This window comes from Mastomys coucha, unplaced genomic scaffold, assembly GCF_008632895.1.
Source record: "Mastomys coucha isolate ucsf_1 unplaced genomic scaffold, UCSF_Mcou_1 pScaffold16, whole genome shotgun sequence".
Lineage (NCBI taxonomy): Eukaryota > Metazoa > Chordata > Mammalia > Rodentia > Muridae > Mastomys > Mastomys coucha.
In genome coordinates, this window is record NW_022196898.1 from 57660852 (window position 1) to 57681201 (window position 20350).

Sequence of the window (20350 nt, forward strand, 5' to 3'; positions counted from 1 at the left end):
GAAAATTTCATCCTGGAGCTCTTAGTTCAAGGAGGCCAGCCCTGAATCCCTGGGTCAAATGATCTCCCCTTTCTAGACTTTGCTTTTGGGACAATCATGTGTCTGCAGTTCCATGCTTCTGTGAACATTTGTGTCCTGTGTATGGTGTGTTGTATGAACACAGAGGCTGCCCCATTGCACCCTGCATGGATGACAAATATCACTATAATTTTCTTTTTTTTTTTTTTTTTTTTTGGTTTTTCGAGACAGGGTTTCTCTGTGTAGCCTTGGCTGTCCTGGAACTCACTCTGTAGACCAGGCTGGCCTCGAACTCAGAAATCCGCCTGCCTCTGCCTCCCAAGTGCTGGGATTAAAGGCGTGCGCCACCACCGCCCGGCATAAATTAATATTTTTATTTTTCGAGATTAAAGTGTAATTACATACATCATTTTCCCCTTCCTTTTATCCCATCCAAATGCTTCCCAGTAACCCTATCCTGTTCTCTTTCAAATTCTTGCCCCCCTTTTCTTCAATTGTTGTATAAATACACCTTGCTCAGTCTGTTTAATGTTACTTTTATGTATATATTTTCAGGGGTGACTGTTTGGTAGTGGATAACCAATTGATGTGCTTTTAACCTAAGAAGGACTATTTCTCCCAGTATCAGCATTTTTTAGTTGCCTGTAGTTGTGTTTTGTTTATTTGTTTTTTTGTTTTTTGTCTAGACTTGGGGCCTTGTGAGCTCTCCCCTTTCACACTAGTAGGTCTGTTTGTCTGCGTCCGGCTCGTGTTTAGGAAGACGTGCTGGTGAAACGTCACATGTGTAGTGTAGCTTCTCTGATATTTTAGGAGACACAATCTCACAAAAAATCCACAGTTCTTCTGCCTTTTATAATCTTTCTGTCTCTTCTGCAATGGTTCCTGAGCCCAAGGGGCAGGAGTGTGCTGTAGACAGATGAGTTGGGACTGCACCACAGTTCTACATTTTGATTGGCCAGGCCTCTCTGTAATGTCTCTGCTGCAAAGAGAGGTTTTCTGAGTGAGGGGTGAGAAATACGCTGATCTGTGAGTATAAGGACATCTACTTAGCAGGTAATTAGGGATTGTGTTGGTTTAATAAAGTAGTAGTTACAGGTTCTCCTTCGACATCCATGACTTCACTAGCCCCGGATACCTGGATAGGTTTTCAGTCCCGGGCATGATTTTTCTCTTGTTGAGCGGGCCTTAAGTCCTCTAAGAGGACTCTTTGTTACTGACAAGTTATGTGTGCCAGTACTCCCTGTGTTCCTGTGGTTACTGTGGCATGTTGGTTATTGATATGGTTCACAGGCATCATGGCTGGGTAAGATTATTGGTGGCTGCCTTTCTTTGGAAGCTTGAATGGTACCTTGTGGTACAGGAAAGCTAGTCCTCAGGAGAGTGAGGTCAGATCCAGCTCTGGTCACTTCCCTTTCAAAGTTATATGTAGAAGTAGTGTCCGAAGCATGCCTGCTTGTAATTTCAAAGGGCAGGTTGGTTTTCAAATCGTATCTTGTATCCAAGTCCTGTGCATTTGAGGGTAAATGTGTTCAAATAAATAAAAATGACATCAATTGTAACGTGATAGGGCCGTTGTCCTGGAAAAACGTCTTTCCTGATGTTTACTTCTGTTCTTATGTGATTGTGAAAGGCTTAGACACACATACACACTTAAGATTTATTCAAAGATGTATCTGTGTTTTAGAACCAACCAGTTTTGCTCTTTGGACGACCACAGGGAGACGGTGAAATCCGAATAACCACACTGGACAAGCATACGAAACAAGAAAGGTGAGTGGCAGGCGCACAATCATGGTGGTAGCTGCTGTCTCTGGAATGATGAAGTCAGTCAGCTAACTCTAGGATGGGTGGCAGTGTGCAGGCCAGGGGTCTGGCCAGTCACCGGTCCTTTACCTTTTCTAACATATGTCCCATGCATTACTTCTCTTTCTAGCCTGCACTCCGTTAATTTGCCTAAGGTTCTAGGTGCTAAATGAAAATGTTAGAAAATAAGGTGCACTTCAGTCATGAAACACCACCAGATGATTGCCATTAAAAGCCATGATTGCCTGTTTTAAAAGATTCATTTGGAAATTAACTGAAAATAATAAAAAAGCATCCTAGGAAGGAATGCCGAATGGGAACTGTTTAGCAATGTTTTTATTTAGGGAGACCTTTAGGCGGAATCCTTAAATATCCTTAGTACCCTTGGCCTTTTTGTCTTTTTGTGGACAGATACTTTGTGGGGGTTTTCAGGACTCTTTGTAGAAGAAAAGGTCTGCCAGCAGGGGGCAGCATTGGCCCTTGTTTCCACCTCGATACCCTGGCTCCTCAGGTAGCTCTCAGGAGCCACACATTTGACTTTGAAGATGAGGAAAGTGTTTGAATACCAGGAATGTGTCATTGTCACAATCATTGGTTAAGAATAAGTGTGTTAATCACTGAGAGTTTTAAAAAGCACATATATATTGCAGTCGGATAAGGTTAGAAGATTCGTTTCCTTCTCCAATTAACATTGCTTTTAATAAGAAAAAAAAAATTAACACAGAAACTTAACCATCACTTTCCTGGCTTGCAGTTTCACTTACACCCGAGCTATGCTTAAGGTGACCCATTAAATTGTGACACCGAACACAAGGAGTGAAGGCACAGGTTCTAAAGTTAGCCTGAGTGCGATCTTACTCTGTAATCCGATTTGCATACAACCCCCGCCCCCCAGCGTGGGTTCGCTTACCCAGGATGAGAGTAAATTCCTACCTGGGTGGGGACCCCTGGAATTGACTTTATGTCTTGTCTGTAGAATGGATGGACAGTTCTCAAGGCTTCTGATTGATTGCTATTATGGTTTGTAGACGACCTGATCGTGAATTATTTTCTAAGATTTTAGCATTTAAATAAAAAGAGAGCAATTATTCATGAGCAGCTTTATGGCCTATCTCCGTGAGTATTTTCAATGACTCTAAAGTGTATGGATTGCTTTTCTAATGATCCCTCCCTTTCTTTATGTTAAAATGAGGGGAGCTGGGGTGGAATGGCACCATTTCTCCTTCTGTGTGGTGAAGGACAGAGATGCTCCTGTGGGTCTTTATTCCTTAAGGCTTCTACTGTGCAGCCCTGCCTGTGGCCCTTAATGCAGGAGAAGAACGCTTAGCTGGTGCAGTTGCATCTTGCCAGGAAAAACTATATGCACTTGTAAACCATTTGCTGTCAGTCACCCACACTCTCTCCCTTTCAACAGGCATATCTTCTTATTCGACTTGGCAGTGATTGTCTGTAAAAGGAAAGGGGATAACTACGAGATGAAAGAAATAATAGATCTCCAGCAGTACAAGATAGCCAACAACCCTACCACTGATAAAGAGAATAAAAAGGTGACTTCTGGGGAGGTGGCAATGTGCGGTAATTTATGCAGAGCTTTGAATATTCAAATCCAGACATCCCTTGGTGTCTAGGCCCCTCCCTCCACTGCAGATGCCTGACTCTGCAGATACTCGGGCCCTTATATAAAATGGCTTAGTGTTCGCATATAACCGTGCATGTCTTTCTACAGAAATTTAAAGCATCTCTAAGCTCTTTGTGATACCTAAGACAATACTTGAGTTCCTGTAGGCAGCTGCTATACTGTGTCATTTAGCAATAATGACAAGGGGAACAAGTCTGTACCTGTTTAGTACAGATGCAATGCGTATTGTTTCCCTCTGCAGTTGTTGAGTATTTGAGTGCAGAGCCTGCAAATGTGGAATCAGATGTATGTATGTACATTAGAGTGAGATGTTCCTGACTGAGTCAGGCATTGAGTTTCCAGACATTGATTTGGTATTGGTTCCTGTGACCTATGATTGGGCCCTGACAGAGTTGATCTGACCATTTCCAGCTCCTCAGCTCAATATGTTAACAATGATTTTTTTCATCAGTATGAAGTTGGTAACTGATTTTCTCAGTATGAAGTTGGTTACAGTCGTCAGTGTTGATGCTGATGGCTATCAGGTTTTGTGTGCATGGTTAGGATGGTGCTCCAGTGGATCTGGAGATGTGTTTCATTTTAACAAGTGATAATCACTAACTTGAAGAATATTCATTTTCACAGTGGTCCTATGGCTTCTACCTCATCCATACCCAAGGACAAAATGGGTTAGAATTTTATTGCAAAACAAAAGATTTAAAGAAAAAATGGCTGGAACAGTTTGAAATGGCTTTGTGAGTATTTTTACTTTTAAAATGTATTTGTGTATGTGGTGTGCACTTGCACAAATGTGTGTGTGTGTGTGTGTGTGTGTGTGTGTGTGTGTGTGTATGTAGGCCAAAGGTTTTATCTCCTTTAGTGTCTGCCCTTTATATTGAGCCAGAGTCTCTCAATTGGATCCAGAACTCACTGATTTGGCTAGACCAGCTATATACCTTACCTCTGGGATCCCCTCTGTCCTCCTCCCAAGCTCTGCGATTGAAGGCTGGCTGCCACCTCTGCTCAGCTTTTCCTTGGGTGCCCAGGATTCACACTTGGGTAGTTGTGCTTGGCTGGAAGTGCTCTTCCTTGTGAGCCATCTCCCTAGCCTACATTTAAGAGTCTATTGTGTCTACTATTTAAATCACTGGTGAGTCAGAGGAGCCACTCTCTGCTAGTGGCTGCTGGCAAGCCAGCAGAGGCTCTGAGCAGGGATGCTAGGACTGTGAGCTGGTCATCTGGTCTCTGACAAGAGTGCTGGTGAATTTCTTCAAAAAGAAGGAAGAGGGAGCTCAAACCTCCCCTTTGACTAGCTTCCCCTAAAAATACTTTCAGTCTTTACCTTTTAGTGCCTCAAGAAATTTAATTATAAGGATAAAATTTTCCTGTGATTTCTAGTTTTAATATATATCCTTACATTAAATATTTTTATTTATAAAATAAATAAATTATTTTTTAATTTATAAAATATCACAGATATGCACACGTGTACACACCCTTTGCTTCTAAATATAAAGACTGATGTCTTCCTTCGATGTCAAACTCACATATTGTTGGAATCCTTGCTGACTTTCAGGTATATGCAATGAATGCTTCAGGGCTGGATTTCTTTCATTGTTCTTTCCTTTTATTAAAGAGGAAGCTCAACAGAGGGGTGAAGCTACCCAGACCTGGTTCAAAAGAAACAGCACACAGAGCTGTAATCACTGAGAACACATTGTTCGGTGTTTCTTTGTAGTTTTGATGTTTATAAATTAAGAAGGTGCATCATGACCTTTATTGTGGAGGCCCATCAGTCACCCTGAAATGAAACTGTTAAGAGGGGCAGAATTAAAGGACAACACTTCAGAGATTTGTCTCCTTGGGTTCTAGTCTTGCTTACCACGCCCTGACCAGTTCTGTCAAGTTTTGTATTGCTTGTTTTGATTTTAAGAAATGCTTGTGTTAATATAAAATTGAATGGAATTAGGATGATTTTTGACATTTTTATTTAGTGTGTGTGTGTGTGTGTGTGTGTGTGTGCACAGGCATGTGCATGTGTTCATGCATATGCACAGCACAGCACAGCATAACACATCTGTGGGAATAAGGAGCAACTCTCAGGAATAGGTTTCCTCACTTATATCATGTGGGCTCTGGCAATGGAACTCAGTTCATTAACCTTGGTAGGAAAAAAAACCTTTCCCTGTTGAGCCGTCTTGCTGGCTCAAGACTCTTATATTTTGAAAGACAGGATTGTGTAGATTTAAAAAAAAATAAGTGTAAAACAAGTCTGGTTTCTGCTATAATCATCGTTGTAGCTGCCCATGGTCTTAGCTAAGTCAGTCTTTTTTCAGAAGCCTCAGTTCCTGCATCTGTAAATGGGGATACTGATGTTTAATCTGAACTGCAAATACTATCTCAGCAAAATGCTAGCCACATGCTGCAGTGGGAGGCTTCTGGTATTTATCGCGCAAAGGGTGGTATCTATTGATACTGCTGCTGGCAGTAGTATTTTATATTTCAGGTTCTAACATGCTTGTGAGCACAAAGCTAACACCTTCTGATATAGCAGTATAGTCCTTATGCTTGGTTATTGATTGTAACAGTTAAGTACGAAAGGTCCGTTGTATTTAAAGGTTGCATGAACGTGGCATCTACGTTACAGGTTGCATTTATTTTGAACCCAGTTGTTAAGTGGGCGATGTTGGTCCAGTCTGTGACCTAGAATGGTCAACCTCTTATATCTTGTACTCCTTCTGTGAGGCATGTGGAGTTGCTTGGTGGAAATCAGAGCCATAAGATAGATGCTGGGGAGTGGGGAAGTGAATGTATCCAGAGGCAATATGGATCTCAGACTTTTGGCTTTGTGGGAAGGACATCAGACTAGAATTTTCTGACGTTTTTCATGGGCTGTAGAATCTTTCTCTGAGGGAAGAAGGTTCTCCAGGGAGGGCAGCTAAATGTCTTGTCTCAGAGGCGGCAGGGTCCTAGGACTGCCTGATAGACATATCAGTAACCATTTTGTTCCATTTTCCTATGTCAGATAGCTCATCCCTAGTACAAGATAAGTGAAACACATGTTTATCCTCCCGCATGTGAAACGAATCTGTGGTAGGCAGAGGCTGTTCAGTATGTGGCTGCCTGAGCATCAGCCCCATTTCAGGCTCATGTTCTTGTCTCCTGACCTCAGCATTTGACTTCTGTCTTCAGTGCTGGTTAGTTTAAAGTATAAAATGGCTACTACGATTTCAGCTATAAAATCTACCTGGTAGATGCCAGAAGACAATCCCTCTCTTTTGATGAACCTTCAACCACACGTATTTCTCTTAAGTCAAGGCGGAACTTGGGCATCTAACTATACATGACACAAGGGAGGCTGAGATGACCATTTCCAGTTCGCATGGGTTTGAACCAAGGTTCTCTTGCTGCGAAAGAAGGGTGGGGAGTGGCCTCGTAGAGGCAGGCAGCTAGCAGTCACAGTTTACAGGTACACAGGGTGTAGACAGAGCCAACTTGTTCCTCTGCACTTGCACCATCAGGGAGCCAGGCACTCTACATCTTTGAATACATTTGAAGCACCCCAGTAATACAGTGAAGCACAAGTAGGAGCCATGTTTGTATTTTGGAGTTCCGGTGACTGCTTATTTGAAGAGGTAGAAGGTAGGCATGCTTTTCTGAAAAATTACTCAGAGTTGAACCCTCAGGGGTTCTGTAAGCAAAAGTTAAAGCATGCCGGGCAAAATAAGAGCAGGACCTAGTTAAGGCATCAGCTTATCTGTTATCTCAACATCCCCCTTCCTTTTGAAGCTGGCCCTGCCAGGAAGCCTTGATAACCATGCTGTTAGCTTTCTAAGACAGGTCTTTCCTTGCTCTTCATGAAGTAGAATAATCAGGGTAAATGTGTATCCTTAAGATTTTGCCCAAGGGTCAGATTTATTCTGTTTTGTTCATTGCTTTCAAGCGTTCTGCTTTTCTAAGTCATGGAAAACAGAAGAAAACCAAGAAGCATGTGGTATTGTAACAATCTAGAAACTGCAGCAAGGCTTCTGTCCCCCGTGCAGGCCAGCACTTCCCAGTGTCTTTAGCTTTAGCCTGGGTCTTGTCTTTCTGGAACTCTCTGGACTGTGCCTTAGAGGAACGTTGACAAGGATGATGGTGGCTGTTCAGTGGAATTGATGTTTTCAAGATGGAGGAAATGTTTGCTAATTTCATTTACAGAATTTCTATGTATAGGAGGATGAGGTTGTTTTTGTTTAAAATATTTGCAGATAGCTTTAAGGCATTTCGAGCCTGCTCTTAATTTGGTACATTAGAGAAAAAGGCAGAGTGCATGGGCATCTGTAAACAGTGAGGATGCACAGGGCACAAGCTGTCTCCCAGTAGAGACCTGGATCTCAGCCTCTGTCTTCCTGACCACACCCAACCCTTGCTCAGCAGCACATTCTCTGACCTTGTCTGGCCACCACAACTTCCAGCATTTAGAATCTGCAGTGAAACACATTAGAACTTGGCAACCTCCTTTGAAAAAGCTGAATGGAGAGAGAGAGAGGTGACAGTGACCCACTTGGATAGGGAAGGAGAAAGTAGTTTTCTCTCTTTTTCTTTACTAGAAGGGGTAGAAATACTGGTTGGTGCTGAGGTTGTGGAAGACATTGTGGAGCTAAATGATGCTTAACTGCTTAAGTGCTGGGAGCCTTATCTGAGCATCCATTTACATGCTTAAGATGCAGATTGGTTGGGGCACATGGCATGCTTTCCAAATGATGTTTGTTGCCAATTGTCTCTTATACTTCCATTTGGTGACCTGAGAAATAGGAAGACAAGTGTCTGTACTCAGTTCGGCTGGGTTTGATATGGACGTGAGTGCCTAGAGCCAGCTGTGTTCAGCCTTTTGTTAGGAGGCCTTCTCTCTCTTCTCAACCCCCTTGCGCTCACTGTGTTCTTATGGATTCCCTGATTAACTTTAAATGAATAAACATCCCAGTCTTCCAGGCTAGGAAACCAATGATCACAGGATCATGTCTGCAATGTTGAACAGTGTGGCTACTCTATCATTATATCCGAGTTTGGTATCTCAGTACACAGGACTATTCCTATCCATGAAGGGGTTAAGTGTCTAACTGCCTTCAGATCTTGTTATCTAAAATGGATCATTTTTAATTGCTTTATTTTGCTTGTTTTTATTGTGAAAAATACACAGGGATCCTTGATTGGTGTGTGTGTGTGTGTGTGTGTGTGTGTGTGTGTGTGTAAAACAAAAGTTGAATAAAACCTCTAAAGGAAAGGTTTTTTTCCTACCAAGGTTGATGAACTGAGTTCCATTGCCAGAGCCCACACGATAGAAGGGTGGAAACCTATTCCTGAGAGTTGCTCTTTATTTCCACAGACTTACTATGCTGTGCTGTGCATATGCATGCACACATGCACATGCCTGTGCACACTCACACACACACACACACACACACTAAAAACTTTTGTTTTGCAGGAATGAGTCCAAACTGTGTCAAATATAGAATAAATGGAATCAAAGAACAACAAAGTTTTAATGGTGTTTTTTTTTTTTTTTTTTTTTTTTTTTTTTTTTTTTTTTTTTTTTTTTTTTTTTGAGACAGAGTCTCAGATGGCTCTGGTTGACTTGGATCTCATTAATAGCTGAGATTTTAATTAAACTCCTGATTCTGTTACTTCCAAGTTCCCAAGTGCTGGTTTTGCAGACCTCTAGGTGTGCGTTTCACGCCCAGTCTCGAAGAGCTGAAAAGAGAAAGAAGAGATAAAGGGTAGGAAGAGAAGTAGATACGATGGGAAGGGGCAGGTTCCGGATCTGTCTCTGTAGCATTTATTAAGGGAACTGAAAGGTCCTGTTGCCTTAGGTTTCTCCTGACCAGGCTGAGTTAATTCTTGAAATTCTGGCAGTTCTTGCGTACTCCCTTGAAGGTACACAGGCACCATCTCAGATTCTTAACTGTGTCCTGACTGGCTGGCAGGGACTGGCCTAAGGAAGAAAGCACAGATGCCAGCCAGCATCTGGATATTATTCATCCTCTAAAGCAAGACTGATGGTTGTGGCAAGAAGAAAATGGGAATGTGGAAGGAGAATGGAGTTGGGGAGGGGCTCTGGGCTACACTGCTTGTGTCACAGCAGCTGTCTAGACCAGGCGGCTCCTGAGCCTAGAGTCTCCAGGGATGAACTCAGAGAAAATTGCTGCCACCAAGGCAGAAAGGTGAAGATGCAGCCATGACGCTCCACCAGCCGGGGGTCCATTTAACACGAGATCCAGTTTAGCTTCTTAATTTATTCACCCTCTCTTCCCCAAAGGAACTGAAGTCACAAAAAAGAGCATGCATGCCATAGAATTAGAAAGAAAAATTTAAATAATCTAAGGTCAAATAAAATAGCATTTCCTTCAAACTCACACTACCAGGGAAGAACATTTTCCTGAAACTTAGTTTCTATATAGATTGTAGAAATGTGTGCTTTCTCACATTTTGAACTCAAAATTATATTTCATCAAGTATAATTTGTTTTGATCTGAAGTATTGCCCAGATATTCTGAATATCAGAGAGATAATTACAATGTAAAATTGGGTTCATTCTATAAATTTTTATTGAGTACTTCCTTGTTGCTGGACTTTATTTGAAGCCCTGGGCACAAAATAATAATGGAGCCATTGAGATTGAAATTACAAACACACACACACACACACACACACATGCACACAATATATATGTATATATGTATATATAATATGTGTATATGTATATGCATACATACATGCATATATATGTATTTCTAAATATTACTGTATTCAGTTGATGTATATAGGAGATTAAATTTCAGGAGTGAGCCCTTGATATTTTGACCCAAGTCATCTCTTTCTCTAATCTCATTTCCTCAGGCATCAAAAGATAGAAGCCAAGCATGGCATCACCCCCCCCTCCACCTTGGACCTGTATCCTACCAGCCTCTGCAGATGATAGCTGCCTGCTTTGCCCCATGCCTTAGTTTAGGCCTTCTGCTTCTCTCTCCTCACCTTCCCCACTTGTCCGTTCTCTCCTAGCATCCAGGCCATCTGGTCATGTACTGACCATCATTTAATCAATCTTTGCAGATTGTTACTATGTGTTACTACTGACCCCTATACCAAATGAGTAATTCGGTCTCCCAACATCCCCTCACAGTTTAGAATCTTTTTCTTAGACAAGGAATCTCCACACACAGTGTCTGCAGCTTTCCCTCCATCCAGTGATCACCCCTCTGTTAACAAGGATCTATTACTCCTCTTCTCAGTTCGGCTTATATTTTATTCTCCTAAAGGGGAAGGATTTGTTCTTGCTCATTAAATAGATGCCAAATTGAGTAACCCTGTTAGAGCTGTTAGAGGGAGACAGAGAATGCCTCATATGTCTAGAGATGGAAAGGAAGGCTTCCTGGTATGAACGATGCTTTTGAGTTACTTATGGGTCTAAGAGGTTTGGGATGGGTCTCAGGAGATGCATGTCTATGAACTCTGAATTACTCTCACTTTTGTGTTCTTCGAAATGCTGAAAGTGAAATTACTTTTGTATTGCTTTGGCTGCTGAATTTGTACATTTATAGTTCCAAGGCAGACCTGCCTGGGGCCTTGGATCTTTATATGTCTACTTGTGGCTACTTCCCCCACTGGACTCTCAACATCATGGGAGACAGGCAGGGATCTAATATTCATGTTATTCACATTTATGATCTCTCTTAATAAGTAATCTAGCACATAATAAGTAATTATATTTTTATGTAAATTTAAATTTCACTTTTGGAACTTTATGACAACTAATAAAAACAAGAAACAGACTTGATGGTTGTAGAATCCTAGTATGTTAAAAAATATTCTCAGCCGGGCGGTGGTGGCGCACGCCTTTAGTCCCAGCACTTGGGAGGCAGAGGCAGGCGGATTTCTGAGTTCGAGGCCAGCCTGGTCTACAGAGTGAGCTCCAGGACAGCCAGGGCTATACAGAGAAACCCTGTCTCGAAAAACCAAAAAAAAAAAAAAAAAAAAAAAAAAAAAAAAAAAAAAAAAAAAAAAATATTCTCAATAGCCCATGTATAGAAACTTCTTTAGTGTGGTAAAAAGGTGTCTACTGTTGTTTCTTCATCAGGCTGCATTAATTTATCTTTGTAACTTGCAAAGTTGATGTCATTCTGCCTTGTGTCATTATTAGCTTTTAAATATGACATTGCATTTTTTCTAAGGTATTTTTATGCACAGGGAACCTGATATTAGATAGGCTCCTTTGTGGCAGTCTGAGTAGATGCTTGGGTAAGATGTATGCAACAAAGCGGGATGGATAATTTTCACATTATCCCGCCTGTCTTTTAAGTAGCATTGATCTCATCCTCACATGAGCTAAAAACTGCAGAAATAATTTGCAGCTTATGCTGCGTGCAGCTTCCCTGTCCCTGAGAGATTTAAACAGAACTTCACCCAAATTGTACTCTAGAGCTGGGATGATCAGAGCCCGCAGCTTCCTCATACTTGTCTTCCCCGCCATGATTCTGATTTCTTTGTTACTCACCTTTTTCATCCGTATGCCAAATTCAGAAGATAGCCTTCACTTCTTTGTTATTCACATTTAGTCCACGTAGTTTATATTTTATGTGCTGACAGTGTCACTGGGGGGACTCATGGCCTGTCCCCATCCTTTCCATTGCTTAACATGGTCCTTAACACCCTCATCAGCATCTACAGTGTGACCACTCTATCTACTCTCTATAGGGACCAGTACTCCTCACCTCCTCCTTTCTGGGCAGCTGCCAGCTGGTCCACACAGTCCACCTCTCTACCCATCCTGAGATTAGAGTATTAAAGCCATGCCATGTGCCACCTCAACTCCAAGGAAAGTTCTAAAATCCACAAAAGAAGATGGCCTTTGTAAGGGCTTGACAAAAGACCCAGGCTCATGATAGCAGATCCACATATCATTTTTATAGATACTTTAGATTCTCCTTGAGAGTTCTAGACTGTATACGGGGGTAGCCACAATCCTTCAGGGATTCCCTAAAAAGAAAAGAGCACAAAGGCCAGTCTCTGATGAAATGCTGCCCCCGAATATTCATTCATAAGTAAGCATGACTGGTAGTGTTGGGGGAGGGAATGAGATTAGGGGTGGAGATTGTAGAGCTGGGGGGGCCTCATTTTGACTCCCTTTCTACTTTCGCTTGGATGGACTTGCCTCCCCATACCTGCATGAAGCTCTGTGAGAGATTTCTGTAGCATGACCATTCAAGAACTCCTATGCTGCCTTTTCCTCCCCCTCTGCCCCCACCTCCTTTCTTCATCATTGTCTTCACCAGGGGGCCTGGGCTATTTGAATCTTCTCAAATTATGAATGGGTATATCTTTGGGCAATGAATTTAGCTCTTAGATCAGAGAACAGTAAAGTTTTATGGGAAGACAGAGAGTCAGTGTGCTACAAATGCCTCTTCAGAACATTTTATTAACCTTTAGTGCTAATGCAGCGACAGAATATAGAAATGAATGATTAAGTATTCCAGTTAAATGGTTTGGGGATACCCATTTGGTCCCTAGAATGTACTTACTGCTTCTTGTCTGAGAGCACAACTAAGATGCTTAAACCTTGTGAATGCATTGCATACATCCAACAGTCTAAGATCTAAACTCCCATGGATCAACAGTATGGTCAAACTTTTGTAGAACTTTGTGATTGTGTTGTTGTTTGTTTAATATGGTATTAGTGATTTAACATAAGAGTGCTCTTTACTCCACCAAAGCAAAAACAAACCTAAATGAATTGTCTGTATTTGGCATTATTTTTACAGTACAACTGAATAGCATAAATGTCTGCTCAGAGGGCTAAGGGCACCTGTTTAGGTGACCAGTTTTCTTAAGTCTTGTTTGTGGGTTTTTGGAAAGGAGAGTAAAGGTAATCCCCACAGAATCCAGACTAGATACAGTAGCTCCCTACTAGCCGGACAGATCAACCAGACAAGATTTTCATTGGAGATGATCTTTGTATTCTTGATGCACTGTCTTTCCAGCTTGAATGACCTTGTACATGTTGTTTATCCTGAAAAGGTGTCTAGGGAATTCACTGAGGAAAACCAAAACATGCAGAGGATACTGTTGGTGTTCTGTCTGGACTCCACCCTCACAGCTACTTGGCAGCAGCCAGAAATGCTCCTCCCCACAGTTACCTGGCAATGGCCAGGTAGGCATAGCCCACTATAAAAGGGGCTGCTTGCCCCTTCCTCTCTCTTGCCCCCTTGCTCCCCCTCTCTCCCCATTCCCTTCCTCCTTCTCTCCAAATGGCCATGACATCTTCCACTTCTCTACTTTCTCCTTCTCTCTGCCTTTCCCTGCCTCTACTACTCTCCTAACTCCACTACCCATGCCCCAAATAAGCTCTATTCTATACTATACCATCTGTCATGTGGCTGGTCCCTCAAGGGGAAGGGATGCCTCGGCAATGAGTGCTGAGGCATCCCCTTCCCCAACACTGGTATTGCTAGAGAATGAGCTTCCTTGGATAATCTCTATTTGGTGTTTGTAGAAGGGTTGGCATTTCTATTGTGATGGTACATACTTTGGTCTCTTCTGGACACCCAAAACCTGTCAGCATCTTTGTGGGAACTACTAGGTTTATTGACACAATGGCCAAAATACCCCCTTACAAACTTTCTTAATTTTTAATCTGTCCATATTTATACTTTGGTTAGTTTAAACTATCAACTTAATACAACCTAGAATCGCCTATGAAGAGTGTTTAAGGAAGATTTGTCTAGATCAGTTGAGCATTTGTATTAGGAATTTGTCTTGATTATTGATGTAGGAAGATATAGCTCACTGTGGGTAGCACTATGCACTAGGCTGTACCCTCAATGGAGAGGGAACAGTGAGCAAGGGCCAATGTGTTTATTGCTCTCATCTCTTCACTGCATCTTGGATATCATATGCCTAGCTGCTTAGGTTCCTACTTTTACTTTCCTAAATTGATGGGCTGTAACCTAGAATTGTAAGTCAATAAACATTTCCTTCTGAAGTTGGTCAGGGTGCTTTGTCACAGCAACAGAAATAAAACTTAATAATATATGTATAGGCTTAAAATTTTTTTCTCTACTCCTCATACTTGAATTCTATCTCCTGCAAAGGCTTTCATGGACCAATAAGATGGTTCAACTGGTAAAGGTGTTTACTACTAAGGTCAGCAACGTGAAAGTTGAGCTCCTAGACCTATATGGTGAAAAGAGAGAACCAGTCCCAAGTTCTTCCCTGGTATCTACACATGCACCTAACTGCACACAATGAATGAATAAATATAACAAAAATAAAGCTTTGAAGGCTTTCCTGACCAGTTTTAGTATGAAGAGTTTGTTTCCAGGTGTGGAATTCAGGCTGGCATGATTTGCTGCCCCTAGGTGCATGCTGAGTCTTACAGAGTAATCTCCCTTGTTGAAGCCAGTTCAACTCCCCTGAATCTAATGTATTGTCTATAACCTTTCAAACTTGGCAGTTAAGTTAGTATAGGGAATTATACTGGCATCAATAAAAAGAAGCAAGGCAGAACAATGCTCAGGATAATCTTAGCTGTCATAAAGTGGAGTCTTAGTATCCTTCTTTGTCCAGGAACATGGGAAAGTAGTTCATGCATGACCAATGTTTGGTAAATATTCAACAGCACTCTCTGGTTCTGCTTGGTGGGGATCAACTTCTCTTTCTCTGGTTGCATTCAGTGCTTCCTTGACATGTTTCTGGCCTTGCCTATACATGTGTAGGAGGAAGAAGTCACAGGCAGGGGGAAAAGTGAAAGATTGCTATCAAAAATTCCATCAGCAAATATGCATTACTCTGGTTAAGATGAAATGCAAATAGTATTATTAAGCCGAATTAGCGTTGGTTCCCTGAGCCTTTGTAACAGAGCCTTTGATCTGCTAATTTTCTTTCAATAATGGACAAAACAACACCACCAGGAAAGGTTGACCAGTTCCCTGTGGTGACTGTGCTGTCTCCAGCTTGTCTGGAGACTAACACAAACAATAAGTGTGCTTTGGAATTGGTCGTTGTACTCAATCTACTTGTTATATGGTTTGCTCAAAAACAAACAAACAAAAAGACATATTTGACACTATTAAGCAAGATTTAACCAGTAAAGTCTCAACCAAACAGCACTACTTTTATTTCTTTGTAAATGTGAGGTCTTGGTTTATACAACACAAGTAAAGGTGGATTTGGAAATTGCTGGTCTTGACTGTGGAAACAGAAGGGACTTTGTGTTTTGCTGTTTTTGGTATAGTAGGTAAGTTTAGACTGGCTAGAGAGATTGGAAGGTCGTATTTGAAACAACCTTTAAATATAAGATCATTAGTTTGTCATGTATTTTGAGTACTGCATGCATCTTCAGGAAACATTTTAGACACTGGGAATACTCATGGTAAGGTCTCTCTAATGGAATTTATGTGGCAATTCTGTATTATATACTTCACATCCATGGATACTATTTTCATGTCAATTGTATAATATGACTGTAAAACAGTCCCTTATCCCCTGTCCCTGCTATCTTAATCTAATCTAGGGAGAATGGCACTGGAAGTGACAATATAGAAAAAGTCCCATGTATGTGATGGTTGTGGGACTACTTTGAGTTATCAGCCCGCTGGGGATATAAAAATCGACATCTGCAATGTAATGAGGAGTTTCTTGGTGGCATTATCTATTTCATATTTGGTCAGCTCTCATAGTGGAAAATACTTGCTTCCTTGCAAGGTGCCCATGGCTCTCTACTGAAGTATAACTTCCCATTGCCATAGTTCTTGTTGTTTTGAGACAGGGTCTCATGTAGCTCATGCTAGCCTTGAACTTGCCAGGGATGCCTTAGATCCCTGATCCTCCTGTCTCCACCTCCAAAGTACTGGGATGCCAGGTTTTCACCACCACACCTGGTTAGGGTCACTCCTTGACTACAAGAAGAATATTTCTAACCATCCCTTAGATGCCCATCTTTAAGATATTTGAGGGTATTAGGACATTTTTCCAAATCTGTACTTAATACATATTTTATTTTGAAAGAAGAAACTTAATTTGAAAATTTCCATAATTACTCCAATTAAATGCTTAAGTGAGATTTTGCCCACTATTGTGGGTAGGTTACAGGGAAGGCTAGATGATTCCATTTCAGAAAATTGCAGAGTTGGTATAGTTGAGATGTTTTTGAACAAATTTTGGGATTCCTGATTGAGCTTTGCACAACATTGTCTTATCTCGATTCTTAGTGTGTTAGGAAGGATTTAGATTTTAAATCTTCCTGCTAGAGTATTTTAGAGTCGAGGAGCATATAGTGATAATTCCTTGCTATTACATAGTGCTTTAAATATCTAAAGTGTCTTGGGATAATACCTCATTTGATGCTTAAAAGAGTCCTGTGAGGTGGCTAGGAAAGTATTAGTCCTTTTTTAAAAAAAAAAAAAATCAGAAAATAAAGGAAAGATTAAGTATTTTGCTTGTGGTTTCTATTCCCCCTTCCCTCCCCAGTTCACAAATGACTGAGGCTGAGCTCAGTGTAGGTGTTTTCTGCTCCCTATGCCGTCTCTTTTACAGCAAGAATACCTACCACTGTTCTCCAGGGAAGGAAGTTGCTGGGAATCAATTTCATAAGCACAGGGGGCTCTTAAGAAATATCTTTGTATACTGGATCAACAATAAGATTTATAATTTAAATATGTTGACTTTTTAGTGATGCTCACGGATAAGAGTTTGGTGTTTTTATAAAATCAAGTAAGAGCTAACATTGCATATATCAACAACAAAGATGATTTTAGCTTCAAGGAATTTGCTTCAAGCAAGGAAAATAAAATATTAACTTGTAAGTTAATGAGGATCATGGTTTCGAGTCGCTGTACATTAACCACCACAGGGTTGAGCCTAATAAGAATTGCAAATCATTTTGTTTTCTTTGGTTTGATAGTGGTTTTATTTTTCCATTTGTTTCAGTAATAAAAGTTTAGTTTTTGGAGTAAAGGGATTGGGAAGGAAAACCCCGTGGTCTGAGAAGAAAGTCTGGCCAGTTATCAAGGTGAATCGAGCTGAGTCTGAAGTAAATGTGTCTGTTTTATTTAGTACATAGGTCCCACTGGGTGCCACCACACATGTTGATAAAAGGTACAGCATGGTGTACCTTTATTCACCTTCAGGATACACCTGGGAAAAAACTTTGAAAGGCTTCTCCTTGGTGGGGAGAGCATCATTACACATGGTTATCCCAACCATCTGTCTGTCCTGCTTGATCACTTGTTCAAATAGTAGCCTCTCTCCCAGCTGTCTTCCTCTGGGAAAATGCTCGAAAATTAGGAACTTACTTTAATTCAGAGGTAGCTAGAATATTCTAACTATCACCAGGTATCCGAGTTCTGTGATCCCATGATCCCCTAGTCCTTATATTTTATTTATCTTTACAATTACACCATCTTTGTCTGCACAAAATAGCTAGCTCTTTGAATAAATGAAGCCACAAACAGCATACATTAGCGGGCTTTCTAAACAAAAAGCTTTTATTAAATATAACACTTCCTGTTTTATCAAGTTTGTTATGGCAAACAAAAAACCTCCTATATTACTCTTCCTACCTTTTCTTGTTATCAAACTAATGAGATAACAAACATTCATTGACATTAACATTCTATCCCAAGGATTAATGTCTCACAAACTTTTGATTGGGCCAGTTTGTCTACTTTTACGACTAAGCAGACAGAGGACCAAAAGTCCTCTGAGCCGTGGCTCTCCTTTGAGAGCAGTCTCTTCTTGTCTCCTTTCCACATGTAACACTTCCGATACTTTCTGTAGAGATTCTCCCCTAAATCACAGGTGGGGAGTGAGGCTGATGGATGTTTTCAGTGCCTGCTATGAAAGTGTGAGGACCCGAGTCTGGAACCCCAGCATCCAGCACACAGCAAAAAATTCAAGTGCAGCATATCTGCCCCCCCCCCCGCCCCCATGTCTATCTCTGCAGTGCTAGGGAAGGAGAAACAGGCAAAGCCTGGATGCCCTACTCCAGTCAGTCAGCTCCAGATTCTGTGTGAGATCCTAGCTCAAAAACTGAAGTGATCCATACCTGAAAGTAAAAGTGTCCGCTACACAGGCTTTACCACCTGACTTACAGCCCAGAACCCAAATCGGAAGGAGGGACCTGACTCCCAGAATCTGTTCTCTGCCTCCAAAAGTGCATCAGAGTATGCGTTCAAGCACATGCACATAACAATGATAAAGGAAATTAGGTAAAAACAATAATATGGAGATTGATCAAGGTAGATACTGAGGCCAATCTTTGGATTCCACACATGTGTGAACATCCGTATGGACGTATACATATAGCACACACACAATATACCTGAGGTTTCTACCTCCTAACCCCAAACGGTGGCATGCCTATATTTTGTTTCTGTTCCTTGCCTGACAAGTTCTGTAAGATCGTCCTCTGATTGGCTTATATCCACTGAGTTTGATTTCTTTGGCTGATGAGTCATTGGACAGACTCAACTCGGGGTCTGTTCTCTGAGAGTCCATTAATAATATATATGCACTAAAGCCTCTTCGTAGAGAATGTTTGAGCTTTGACATATTGAACAGTAGCATTTTAAATTAAATCTGCTGCTGTCAGTGCATTTAAAAAACTGAGTAGCTTAGAAATAGTGTTTCCCATATTACAAAGCAAGCCAGAGGTCATAGGTAGTTTACTATGACAAAATACGCCTGGCTTGTCTAATTGTGGCAGGGGCTTGAATTGAGGTTTCCAATTATCACAACCTGGACATCTTTCAGAGCAAGAAAAAAAAATTAAAGTGTTTATCCCCACCTCCAGGGCTTTGATTTGTTAGAAAAACAGAAAGGATATAAAGTAATCTAATGGATTCTTTTCATACCATGAAGGTTAGTAATGACGAATTACAGATTCATCAGAGTTCTTCAAGTTAGGAGGTCATTGAGATTAAAGGAGTGCTTCTGACAGTAATGACTGCCTACCTGAGCCCTCAGCTGCAGTATCCCTTCTTATCTTGAAGATATTTTTGTATGTGGTTATATTAGCTAATCATTCCTTCTCTCAAAATGCTGGACTAGTGCAAGTTGATACATTGTTAAATATTTTCCCTGTGTAGAAGGGGGGGCATGGTATATATTTTCACACATGTACAGGAGAATCTTGAAGAAATTTCTCTAGGGAAATGTAATGAAAGCGCCAGGTTTGGAGACACAGAGCTCAGGAGAAATCCTCAACCCCTCTCCCCTCAGCTAGTTTGTATGTAGCTTGTTGAGTGAACAGCTTTTGTTTGGTTTTGGTTTTTTGTTTATTTCCCCTGAATCATCTACATTTTAGATGATCTCCTCAGACTTGGTTCTCATTCAGACTCAGAACTGGTTCATCGAAAGGACAGTTCCCCAGAGCCATAGTAGATGCCAGTTGCCAGTCCTTTAATCCATTTCCCTCAAGGTTAGAGTATGCTACGAAGTACCCTTTCCTTTGAGTAGGGTACCCTTTCTTATACATACATACATACATACATACATACATACATACATACACACACACATGCGCACACACATACACATATATACACACACAGGCATACATACACACACGCACACAAACACACATACATACACATACACATATACACACACAGGCATACATACACACACATGCACACACACATGTACACACACCAACACATACACACATTCATGCATATACATACATACATGCATACACAGGCACACAAACACACATACACACACAATACACATATACACACACAGGCATACATACACACACATGCACACACACATGTACACACACAAACGCACACAAACACATACATACATACATGCATGTACATACATACATACACACACGCACATAAACACACATACACACACACACACACACAC

General features: G+C 41.1%; 1 protein-coding gene across 1 annotated transcript in view; it reads left to right on the forward strand.

Moving 5' to 3' along the window:
• The window catches only part of Vav3 (vav guanine nucleotide exchange factor 3), a 343048-nt gene that overhangs the window by 184967 nt on the left and 137731 nt on the right, over positions 1-20350 (forward strand). The window contains exons 13-15 of the mRNA XM_031375228.1: positions 1703-1788; positions 3236-3368; positions 4085-4194. Of these exons, the coding sequence (XP_031231088.1) occupies positions 1703-1788; positions 3236-3368; positions 4085-4194 (329 nt within the window). The remainder of the gene's footprint in view (positions 1-1702; positions 1789-3235; positions 3369-4084; positions 4195-20350) is intronic.